This window comes from Canariomyces notabilis, assembly GCF_033297395.1.
Source record: "Canariomyces notabilis strain CBS 508.74 unplaced genomic scaffold N656scaffold_4, whole genome shotgun sequence".
NCBI classification, from domain to species: domain Eukaryota; kingdom Fungi; phylum Ascomycota; class Sordariomycetes; order Sordariales; family Chaetomiaceae; genus Canariomyces; species Canariomyces notabilis.
The window spans coordinates 354886-365573 of NW_027041826.1; the positions used below are offsets into that span (position 1 = coordinate 354886).

General features: G+C 54.1%; 5 protein-coding genes across 5 annotated transcripts; 2 read left to right on the top strand and 3 right to left on the bottom strand.

The window, feature by feature from the left end:
* Nucleotides 1–504: 504 nt before the first annotated feature.
* Nucleotides 505–2199, bottom strand: N656DRAFT_787618 (UV excision repair protein Rad23; the record flags this gene model as incomplete). The annotated part of the gene is made up of 6 exons (XM_064816623.1): nt 505–1119; nt 1185–1526; nt 1583–1662; nt 1722–1794; nt 1989–2036; nt 2182–2199. 6 exons carry the CDS (start codon nt 2197–2199, stop codon nt 505–507), a joined length of 1176 nt encoding a protein of 391 aa, XP_064672624.1.
* A 457-nt stretch (nt 2200–2656) lies between these two features.
* Nucleotides 2657–3251, top strand: N656DRAFT_704102 (cwf21-domain-containing protein; the record flags this gene model as incomplete). Its single annotated transcript, XM_064811155.1, has 2 exons — nt 2657–2889; nt 2951–3251. The coding sequence occupies 2 exons, from the start codon at nt 2657–2659 to the stop codon at nt 3249–3251; spliced, it is 534 nt and encodes a 177-aa protein (XP_064672625.1).
* Nucleotides 3252–5372: 2121 nt separating this feature from the next.
* N656DRAFT_479053 (uncharacterized protein) lies at nt 5373–5932 on the top strand. Its single transcript, XM_064809797.1, has one exon. It carries the CDS (start codon nt 5529–5531, stop codon nt 5820–5822), a length of 294 nt encoding a protein of 97 aa, XP_064672626.1. The 5' UTR covers nt 5373–5528; the 3' UTR covers nt 5823–5932.
* N656DRAFT_479024 (uncharacterized protein) lies at nt 5933–6816 on the bottom strand. The gene has a single exon (XM_064809796.1). It carries the CDS (start codon nt 6514–6516, stop codon nt 6043–6045), a length of 474 nt encoding a protein of 157 aa, XP_064672627.1. The 5' UTR covers nt 6517–6816; the 3' UTR covers nt 5933–6042.
* Nucleotides 6782–10688, bottom strand: N656DRAFT_795753 (ras GEF; the record flags this gene model as incomplete). The annotated part of the gene is made up of 5 exons (XM_064817451.1): nt 6782–6809; nt 6874–7144; nt 7204–7420; nt 7484–9775; nt 9840–10688. The coding sequence occupies 5 exons, from the start codon at nt 10686–10688 to the stop codon at nt 6782–6784; spliced, it is 3657 nt and encodes a 1218-aa protein (XP_064672628.1).

Genomic DNA, 10688 nt, shown 5'->3' on the forward strand with positions numbered 1-10688 from the left:
TCAGAAAGTTTCAAATCAATTTCTGTCTCGAAAAACTTGTCGTGTTGTCAAAAAAACATCGACCGTTCTCGGTTTTGCTCGCGGGTTGCTGGCATCGTCCCCGCATGTCATACCTATAGCCCATGTGGTAGAGAAGCATCCGCTTTTCTCGTCCATGCCGCTTGTCCCTCCTTTCATCCTGGCCCCATTTCCAGTTCCAATGCTCCATTTCCCTACGTTGTCGTTACCGGCAGTGACGGGGAATGTACGGCAAATCCACCATCGGCCAGTTTACAAGACACACATCCTGACACCCCTGAAGGCGTTGCGATCAGGCTTCCCAACGGTTCTCAACGCCTGGTGACCGTCCTCGATGAATATTCTCAGTACTTGCGGCTCGTGCCATCGACCCCATGGCCGCTTCAAAGATCGAGACTGGCACCCACACCAGTAGGCTGAATCGAGAAAATTGCAAGCCCGGGGATAGCAAAGCGCACAGAGAAACTTCAGAAAAAAGAGCTGTAATTACTGCATATTGGCGTCATCATCATCGTCTGGCTGATCGAAGAGGAAGTTGGCGGCCAGTTCCTCGTTCTTGTCGCACGCAAAGTAGGCCTGTATGGCCTCATCTTGCGTGAAACCGAGTCGCACAAGCCGCTCAATAGCGTCGCGCTCCTCTTCTGTCACCGAAATCTGCTGCGCTCCGGGGGGAAGCGGCGCATCGTCGTCGCCTCCTGTCTCGCTAAGGAGCTGGAGGAACTGGTCCGGGTGCTGCGCGATCAGCTGGGCCAGCTGCGGGTTACCAGCGCCGAGCTGTTGCAGAATGGGCTCGAGCATCTGGGGTTGTTGCTGCACCACCTGCCGCAACTGCTGGAACTGGGCGTTGTGGCGGAGCCACTCCAGATTCCCAAGACCCTGCTGTTGCGTGGCGGCCTGAGCTGCCGCTCCCGCGCCGGCGCCGGCACCGCCAGCACCGCGAGCGCCAGAACCGCGACCTTGCTGGGCGGCAAGATCGAAAAGATTGACCGGGCCGTCATCGTTACCACCAGCAGCTGGAGCCGGGGAGGCGGCAGCTGCCGGGGCGGCCTGACGAGCCGCACTGGCTTGCGGCTGCTCCTGCTGCAAGTTTTCAGGAATGCCCTGGATGTACCCGTTAGCCTTTCAATTTTCTAGAACTACCAAGCAGTAGTCTGGGAGCAGCATACAGTCAACAAATATTCTACGGCTCGCTCGGGATTGAAGAATGCTGCACGCATTGCGGCGTCAATCTGCGAACGCTCGAAACCCATTGCTTCCATGTTGGCAATGGCCTCGGCACGCTGCTGGCCAACAGCCAACGCGTTTGGATCGCTGAAGGTCGCATCGGAAGCGGCAGTCCGGCTCGGAGTCGGGGTAGCAGGGGCCGCGGCCGCAGAACTGGAAGTTTGCGGGGGAGCAGCCGGGGCAGCCGGAGTGGATGCTGGCGCTTGGGCGGGCGTCGCAGGCGGGGCAGACGCGGACGACGCCGACGGCTCGGGCGCCGCTGCGGGTTTGGGCGCTTCTTTGGGCTGGTGGTGGTCTCGTTAGTTCTACCCAGACCCGCCAAGATCCAGAGGCAACATACCTTGTTCACCACGCAAACCACGAACCCCTTCTCCTCGATCTTGTAGGACTCAACGGTGTCCTCATCCTTAAGGATTTTCCCTGCAATGCGCATGAGCTGATGAAAGCAAAGAAACTAGGTCACCCAGTTGGCGCGGTACCTGAATAGATGAGCTTCTGGGACTTCGGATCCCAGCCCCGCTCTTCGGAAAGCTTCTGTTTGACGGTAGAAATCTAAACATATTTAGCTTCAGCTCTGGGAACCGTGGAAGGAGACAGTGGTGGTAATGCAACAGTCGTGGTTGAGCAGCTTGCTCTTGCTGTTGCCAACCATGCGACGGGTGGTACGTTTGTAGGCACCAGTCCAATCGGTCGCGGGGAAGGCATCATGGCCGGGCGCGTTCGAGGTAAGAAGAGGGGTAACCTACCAGATCGGTTGGTTCGACATCGATGGTGAACCTCTGTTGCTTGAGGTCCTGGATAAGAGCAATGGTGTGTCAGTGATTGGCACAAGGACCGGCAAAATGCGACGGATAGGGCAGCCACGGAGCGGTGCCGGGTGTCGCAGGCCTCGGGCGAGGAGCTGGCAGCTGCCCTCGACGCAGCAACTGGGAAGCGCACCTTGAATGTGATCTTCATTGTGGAGGTTTCGATGCCGCCGATGTTGCTATCTTTAAGTTCGGTTGCTGTGATGCTCCACAGAAGACCTGCCGCTGACAGTTTGCCGATTAGGTCTCAGTACCTGAGCTGCGTGTGCGGTGTGGTGTTGCTGTGGCAAAAGGAAAGAATGAGCACACAGAGCAGCTTTGGGTGGTGAACTAGGTAAGCGCAAGACCCCACCAAGCAAGTGGGAGGTTATAGTGTTGTTAAGGCGGAGAATTTGGGGGGAAAGTCTGCGTGGCACTCTGCCGCCTAGAACTCTTTAGCGCTCGTGCCCCACTCTTTCTTGCCAGCCTTGAACTACCGTACCAAGAACCTTGAAGCTCTAAGCTCCTACCCTAGCCGTACCAATATCCCACCCCTTCCCTCCACCTGCGCGTCCATATCTTCCATCAAGATCATTCTGACGCCAGCTGTCTACTACCTCCTTGAAAGAATGTCAGACAACGTCGGCCTCCCGACGCCGCGTGGCAGCGGCACCTCGGGGTACGTTCAGCGCAATCTGGCGCACATGCGGCCGCGGGACATGGCGGCGCCATACCAGCCCCGCGACCTCGACAGCCTAAAGCACAAGCAGCGCCAGCCGGACAAGGGGCTTCTCGAGCACGAGCGCAAGCGGGAGATTGAAGTCAAGGTGTTTGAGCTAAGGGATAAGCTTGAGGAAGAGGGGTACGCGCTTAATTCCCCGCCTCGAATGTATTGTCGGTTTAACATTGTTTGTTCTGTCCAGACTCCCAGAAGAAGACATCGATACACAATGCGACGAGCTACGGAAGAAGCTGCTGGCGGAGAGGGAACGGAGTAATCAGGATGGGGATACGAGGAGAGGGGCAGGTGGCGGGGTAGGACCAAAGAGAAACTTCAAGCTGCACCAGGTCCATGAGCTGGCCGATGCCAAGATCAAGGAGAGCGAGCGGTTGAGGCAGGCGCTCAAGATCAGCAAGGACTACGAGGAGGGCAGCCATTGGCGGAGGCAGGAGGAGAGGCTCAAGAAGGCACTAGAGAAGGACACTGAGGGAGCTAAGGATTAGGAAGAGGGGAAAGAGAGGTTGGAAGGATCCTGGTTAAGGATACGGGTGGAAAACTAAAGACTGGGATAGGGATTGGAAGGGAAGGAGTTAAGGCGCTTGGCATTGGGTTCTGGCTACCATGATGGAAGGAGTCTGGTGTTTGGGCGCATCCGGAACCATTAGGTTGGGCTTCTCGCGGTCCGGTGGCATCGGACCTGAACTCTTCCTCAACAGCCAAGTTCAGGCTTGGGAGGATATAGTCGCGACATGGAGCTTGGCATTGCTCCACCACTTGCACCGTCTAGTTGCTGATCAACTACGAACGGTGGTCGGATGCTGCTCCGTGCATAACATTAACCGACATCTCGGCCCGGCCCTTCTAGAAGTATGGCAGAGGATGCCGACTACCTACGTGGAAGGAGCGACGATGCGGCATGCACAGCGCCACTGGTTTATAAGGCCATATCAGAACACTAGCGCTTATGTAGCTGGTGCCACAGGCGAGCAGGCTTTTTGCTGCAAGTAAGTGCCATGCTCATCATCACATTTGCTCTTATTCGATTCTTGTGCTCGGCCGCTTGTGGGTGAGGGGTGAGCACGGATGAGTTGATGCGAGTACAGGTACAAGTACATAAAGCGGCACTGCATGAATACAGCGCGAACCCCCTAGCTACCAACGCCTCCCCAAGACAATATCGGCATGTAGTCTGGTCCTGCAACTACGAGAAAGGTGCTCGGGTGCTACGGAAGATCAGCCAGCCGCCAACCAAAGCCCACAACCGTTTTCTTGTTGCATATGAAGCCAGGCTCGCATTACACTGTTCTGAAAGACAAGATATCTGCAACGCGAGAGCTCTCCAGAGTCCAAGATACTAGACCAAGTTTCCCAATCTCCTTTCCTGGAAGGTGTCATTGTTCTAGAAGGAGGGGTGGAGACTGCCTGTGTTGTATCGTACCCTACCACATGCAACTCTGGATACATCTGATTTGATCTCTTCTTAACGTTGAGCCGATGCGGATGTACATGTGAGGCAGAGCAAGCCTAACAGTAATCACAGAGTGTCATTGTGACTATGCCTTGTGTAGCGACCGAGTTGCAAACAAGTCATTCTTACTACACTACCGCGGTAAGCAAAGATGGGATTGGAAAAGGGGGCGGCGGGCTGCTTACGATGATGGTGTCAAGAACGGCACCCATCCCACCTAACTTCTCGAGAATCCCCCTACAAGCAGCAGTAGTAAGACTCCGGTTACACAGCCTGAGGTAACAGAACAAGCCAGATCAAAAACGGTACCGAGTTGATAGATACTTGATAGAGACAATACCCCAGTTTGAAACACACAAACACCAAGTGACAGAAAGGGTAGCATCGTAGCACCCGCTATCGACTGAACGGATATCCACACGCCTGCGGCCGGGCTGCAGCCAGCACGCAAAGAAACCGGCGACTGGGCCCAAGATCATGTCCAGATGATGTACATACGTACCTATGTAGTTGTTACCTTGTGAGTCCACTTTGCGGGAGAAAATCCCAGATGAGGAAAATGGATCCGATCCGGATGATCGCCGCTACATAACATGGGAGAAAACTCTGGCTGAAACGGCCGGTGAACATGGTGTGTTGAGGTTAGAGAGAAGGATTTGGAATCAGGACACTGGGTAGAATATATTCAAGTACTTCGTACACTACCTCGGTTGGCAAGTTTGAACAACGTCCCTACGAACTGACCTCGGTTGTAACGATGGCGTTACGGCCTCTGTTGTTTGAGCAAAGACGGGACTACCTAGGTACTCCAAGTAATCACTGTATGTACCAACCAGCGATGAACCGATTCCGTGGTGAATCTGCCAACATAACCCGTCATTACTATGTTGACGGTACTTGTGTGGTTGGCTTCCAGGTTGCTTGGGCCGAAGTGGTGTCCACGAGATATATGCGCAACCCCAGAAAATGCAACGACAATAGCACCAGGAGCGGGAAATCATGTATGTAGGTACCGCCAATACTCACTCGATAGGAGGAAACGCTAACCTATTCTAGCTAGCGACATCTGGATTTCTGCGTGACTGCTCTGCCAAGCTCTCTCCGGCTCTCAGATCCTCTCTCAGTTTCATTCGACAACGGCGATAAAAAGTGGGTAAAGGCGTACTTTGGTCGGCTGTCGTTCAATGGTTGGAGGCCGGGCTGTAGTAGCGCCGATTCTAGCGTTTCCTCCTATCGAGTGAGTATTGGCGGTATGTAGGTATGTAGGTAATTAGGTCCTGAAAATCCGGGGTAAAAATCAGACCAGACACACATGGTATCCATTATAGCCCTGCCGCCTCTCGGCTCGGTAGCAGCACTCGATCCAGCCGTCCGTCCGTCGGTCCGTCCATTGATCGATGGACCACCCTGGGGTTCGAGGGGGATGACCCAGAGGCTGATGGATCTGTATAGACCAGTTTCCTCATCACCAGTCAACAAAAGACCAGGATTCGTTATTCCGCATCCCCGCAAGCTTCTGCACTTCACCTTCAGGGGTTCTTACTTTCCCCCTTTCCCCGTTCTCTCTCCTCGGCAGCGGCGGCAGCAGCAGCATTCATGCATATAGCGATGGGACAACAGGAGAAACCGTGAATATGCCTTTTTGCTATCCCAGTCCGTTCATTCATAAACGAGTAGACAATAAACTTATAGACAGGTGAAGGCCAAAATATAAAACCAAGAACGAGAAAGATAAGAGCAAATGAAAAAGAACGCCTGCCACCAGGTACCAAGTACTGATCGTAGATATAGGTGGGATAAAGATGCCAGAAAGTATGCATCCTTCTTTAAGCGCCCTTTCCCTTTCCTCCAGTCCCGTCCCATCCCAGCCCAGGCCAGCAACCGCTATCAAGCCCAACGTGAACATCCCGCCGGAGTAAACCTGAATACTTATCCAAGCGAAATAGATTGAGCCGCACCCTTCTCCCGAGGTACAAATGCCCAATGAGTAGGTAGGGCACTGTCCCTGTTTGTGGGCAAACCGCCGAACCACTCGAGATTCTCCGAGTCTGAGGTGTGAACTCCAGAGGTTCCAGCCCGACATCCGAGATCTGCCAAGGAGTCGCGTCCTGTCCCGCGCTCCGCCGTGTAGTGTTGATCCATACTCTCTTTTCCGCTCGTCCTTTTAGGACCATGACGCTAGCAGCAATGCTGGGAAGCTTCTGCACTTGGGTATGCCTTCGGGCGCAGCGTTTCCCCGCCTTTGGGTCCTCGCAATACAGCCAGCGGTGGCGCGGAACTGTCGTGCTCATAATGGGCATTTAAAATCTTTCATCCGGCCTCTTAACTCCCCAAGCGGCTCATGACTTTCGCTCGTGCCCGCACCGTAACGTCCGGAAGCTCTCGTTCTATCGGACCAAAAGTCGCCGGTAAAATTGCGTTGTTTAGAGAGCAGCGATGCGCCCGAGACACAAGTATATAGGTCCAAGCCGAAGGAGGTTGTGTATATGCGACTTCCGCTCGGAGGCTCAGGAGCGTAGGGAAAGCCATCGACGCGGGAAACAAGAGCTGGCTGAAGGTTAAGGTTCATAGGAATCCGGACTCGGCCAGCACTCTGTTCGTCGTAATCAGCACCATGGTTGAACAAAATAATGCAAAATCATGACGAGTTCACATACCTTACGATCTTCTCGTCTTCCCTCTCGCGCGGCTCGATCATCAAGCTCTTGTCGTACATCTCGTGCACGTCGCCGGCGGCTTGCATGTTGCTCAAGATGTAATCCTGCAGTTCCGGCACGGGTTGCAAGGAATATGCGACATTCTGGTACTGCTGGATGTCGCGAATCACCTCGGCCGTCTTGGCCCGCTTGGCAAAATTGATGAGGTTTGTCTTCTTGATGATGGACGGGATACCATCCTCGATAAAGGTGAGGTCCGTCAGATACACGCCTAAAACACACCTATGATTAGTTATCCCGACACGGCTACCTAGGGTTACGCAAACTTACCGAAGAAAGGAATGCAGGGCGGGTTGGCTGCGTGGAGGGCTTCTCTGTACTCGCCAAAATTCTTGGTGCTGGCCATCAGCTTGCGCATAGTTTCCAGCGTAGAGTGGATACGCTGCGGAACTTGATCCCATGTCCTCTTCAGGCGAGCAATGGGAGCGGTGCCCAGCGCCGATATTATTGACGTCAGGGTAGAGAAGTTGTTCAACGTCCGGCATTTCTGTTTCCCGGTTAGTCCAATCGCAAAGACAACAATTTCGACCGAGGCACGGGGATTACTTACATCAGCAACCGCGACAAAGTGTTTGATGACAACAACCCGCTTTCTCACGTCAGTCTGAGAGAGAATCATTTCGGCAACCCAATTGGTCATTTGGTTGGAGTGCAGGATAAGCGCCTTGACGTTTGGCGCGGGCTCCGGCTCTCCTTCCCCAACCTTCTTTTGCCATGTCTTGTTGAGGCATTCTGTCGGCTTGATTTTACCGTACAATCGGGACTCGATGATTGTGAGCTGCCGGGCAAATTCGACGACGTCGATATCGAGAAACTTGAGCTTTTTCATGTTCTTGGGCATGATAGGCGCCGGCGTGTTCTGGTTGACAGTCTGGATCATGCGCCGGCCTGTCGCTTCCTTGCCGCTGAGTCGTTGATCGAGAACTGCCATGAGGGGACCCGAGCCGGGGGTCTCTGTTGACTTGACTGTGTCCTTGGCGAAGTTGTAAACATCCCGGATCAACTGCTTCGTTTCGTCGCTTTGCTCCTCCATCCAGAAGTTGTCGAACCAGTTCTTGAGGATATTAACCACACGGAAACGAATCAACTTCTGCTTGCTATCACGCCACATCTCGTACTCGGGCTGCGTCAGCCCTTCAGGCGGCTGAATATTGAACCTTTTCACCAGCATCTCAAACAGTTCCCTAGCTGTGGTGAACGACCTGTACGTGAGGAGGAACGTGTTGTTGAAGTTCGCGTCCAACTTGTCGTGCCGGGTCAGCTGCTCTACTAAGGCTAGCAGGGACCCACCCTTGACAGTCGGAGGCACAGTCTTGAGATCCCAAGAAAGATCGTTTTCGTGATCCAGCTTCAAGAACTCGGGAGTGTCGTCGACCGTTGACGCTTGGATTGGGGCAGGATCCTCTCCAAAGAACCTCTTCATCTTCGACGGGTCGCCCTTCCGGAAGTTGGCCGGCAATATTTCTCCTTCGGTGAATGAATGCGATCCTATCGGCAACCCTGGTCTCACCAACCCTCTTGATTCTGTCCGTTGGTGTAGCCGCTCGTATGGCATCGTCTCCGTCCTCCTCAGCTGCTCTCTTTGAATAACCTCCTCTCGCATATTAACCTCGGCTTGCTGCTGCAGAACAATAGAAACCTGCTCCGAGAGGAGTTGAAGCGAGAATCCGATGTGTGATGAGTTAGTTTCCAGTGCTCGCGCACATTGCCGGACGTATTCGAGCCTTTCCTCAAGTGCCTGGCCTCTTACTTCAGACCACTCATCGGCCAGGGGTCCAGCGACTGCCTGGCAACCCAACAACAAATCTGAGATGTTGTCATAGAGGCTTTGTTTGTTTGTGCTAAAATCGGAGAGCTGTGGCGTCTGAAAGGTGTTCCCAAGTATGGAAAGGTCAATCGACTCAATCATGGCGATCCAGGGCTTGAACATTTCCAGAACCTTGCCTCCGGCGGCGCAAACGTTATTGCCAATGACTTCGTGCTTGTATGGGGTGATGAGCTTGTCTGAAATGACGAGGTTTTTGTCCAGCTCACGAATGCTGGACACCAACATCCGTTTTAACTCGTCCAACCTTTCCAAGAGTTTGCCATCGAGAACGGCATTGGGGTCCACAATACCCTCTTCGTCATCGAGGAAGTTGGAGGTGACGGGATCGCGAGGAGTGAGACCGTTGTTCTGCCAGCTTCCGCCGGCGCTAGACCCAATGACGAATCCCGGGAAGAGTCGCGGAATGTCTTCCCCGCGCTGTTGCCTTGCGACCTCAACATAGCTGAATACCCCGAGTAGAACACCGTCCGCTTCTTGTATACACTTTTGGATAGACTCTGCACTGGGCCAGTCCGCAGCTGCAATGTGCGAGGAGATCACGAGCTTGGAAAACTTGGACATCATGTCACGGAAATGTGGATAGAGAGCCTTGTTGGTGGATATGATGGATGGCTGGCCGGAGTGGTTATCGGTCGTGCCTGAACCAGCTGCCAGGAGCAAACGTAGGTGATCGGAGATATCCTCCGCTCGAGCAACATATTCCGATCGGTTGCCGCTCTGAATGACGTCGCGGTAGCGATCGATTGCCTTCTTCATGTTCGAAACCAACCGGCTCCATGTCAAAGGCGGAGTAGTACCATCATCAAAAAAGGAGCGCGGGATTGTTGCAGCGGTTGGGAGATTGAATGCAGCGCTGGTGAATGAAGTAGCTGATGCAATCATTGGCGCTGCATGTAGGTTGCCGTTCGCAAAGGTATCTCCACGTGCCCTTGTGCCAGGGGACTGGCCGTTCATCGAGTCCATAGAGGCTGCGGGCGAGATGCCGTCGCTCGCTTTGGCTCGGCGAGCCGTAGCCTGATAGTAGGTGTAAGCAACCTACACCATCCAACACAGAGAAGAGATCCCAGAGCGAACATACCATTGAGCCCCGTGACGCATTGAGAATAGCCTCGCCTTCCAGCTCAGATGCAGAATTCACGTCGGATTCATCCTCTTCTTCTTGAGTTAGGCCCCTGGCAATCATCTCTGGAGGTGGCCGTGTCCGGTCTGGCATGCTAACGTTCATGCGATCCCTAGGGCCGGTCTCGGTGACCGAGGAGGGAGATTCGAGCGGCAACTCCATGCTGCTCTCGCCAGTCATGGTATTATAGTAATAGAGCCTACCATCCGGAGTGGCTTGCGGGATCCAGAAATCGGCCCTAGACCTGTCGCCCTCGGTCGCGTCAAGCGCCCCGTCGGCATCGTCACGGTCAGAGGCTTCATCATCCTCATACCCCTCTTCGTAAACTTCCTGGTCATCGTTCTCTTCGTCAACCTGCTCGGCGTCCCCACTCTCTTCTAGTTCCGGGAGTTCGTCCGGGCTCGTAATAATCTGGCAGTAGTTACTTGGAAACCAGCCCCTCACACCATTGATTACACCGTCCCACCACCCACTCTCCAGCCGGGTGATGACTTGGATGACATCGCCTTCGTGGAAGCTTAAGCTGGTCCTGTCATCTGCCTCGTAGTCGTATAGGGCGCGCACATACATGGCACCAGGGGGCGCCGTGTTCACAATCCCGTTCATGGCTGAGGTTGAGCCTGTCGTGAAAAAAGTGGTATAGGAACTGTCACGTCCGGCGCTATACCTGTCCGTTGACACCGGCTCGGTGGAATAGCTGCGTTGCGATTGTGCAGTGAGGGGGCTGGCAACGTCCGAGTTCGCGTAGGAGGCTGTCTTAGTATTCTGACCCTGGAGTGCCGACACACGAGTCTGCGTCATTAGCAT

What these genes read in the sequence shown, in the direction of transcription:
- N656DRAFT_479053 (XM_064809797.1), top strand. Translation starts at nt 5,529, where the DNA reads ATGGTATCCATTATAGCCCTGCCGCCTCTCGGCTCGGTAGCAGCACTC.
- N656DRAFT_479024 (XM_064809796.1), bottom strand. Translation starts at nt 6,516, where the DNA reads ATGCCCATTATGAGCACGACAGTTCCGCGCCACCGCTGGCTGTATTGC.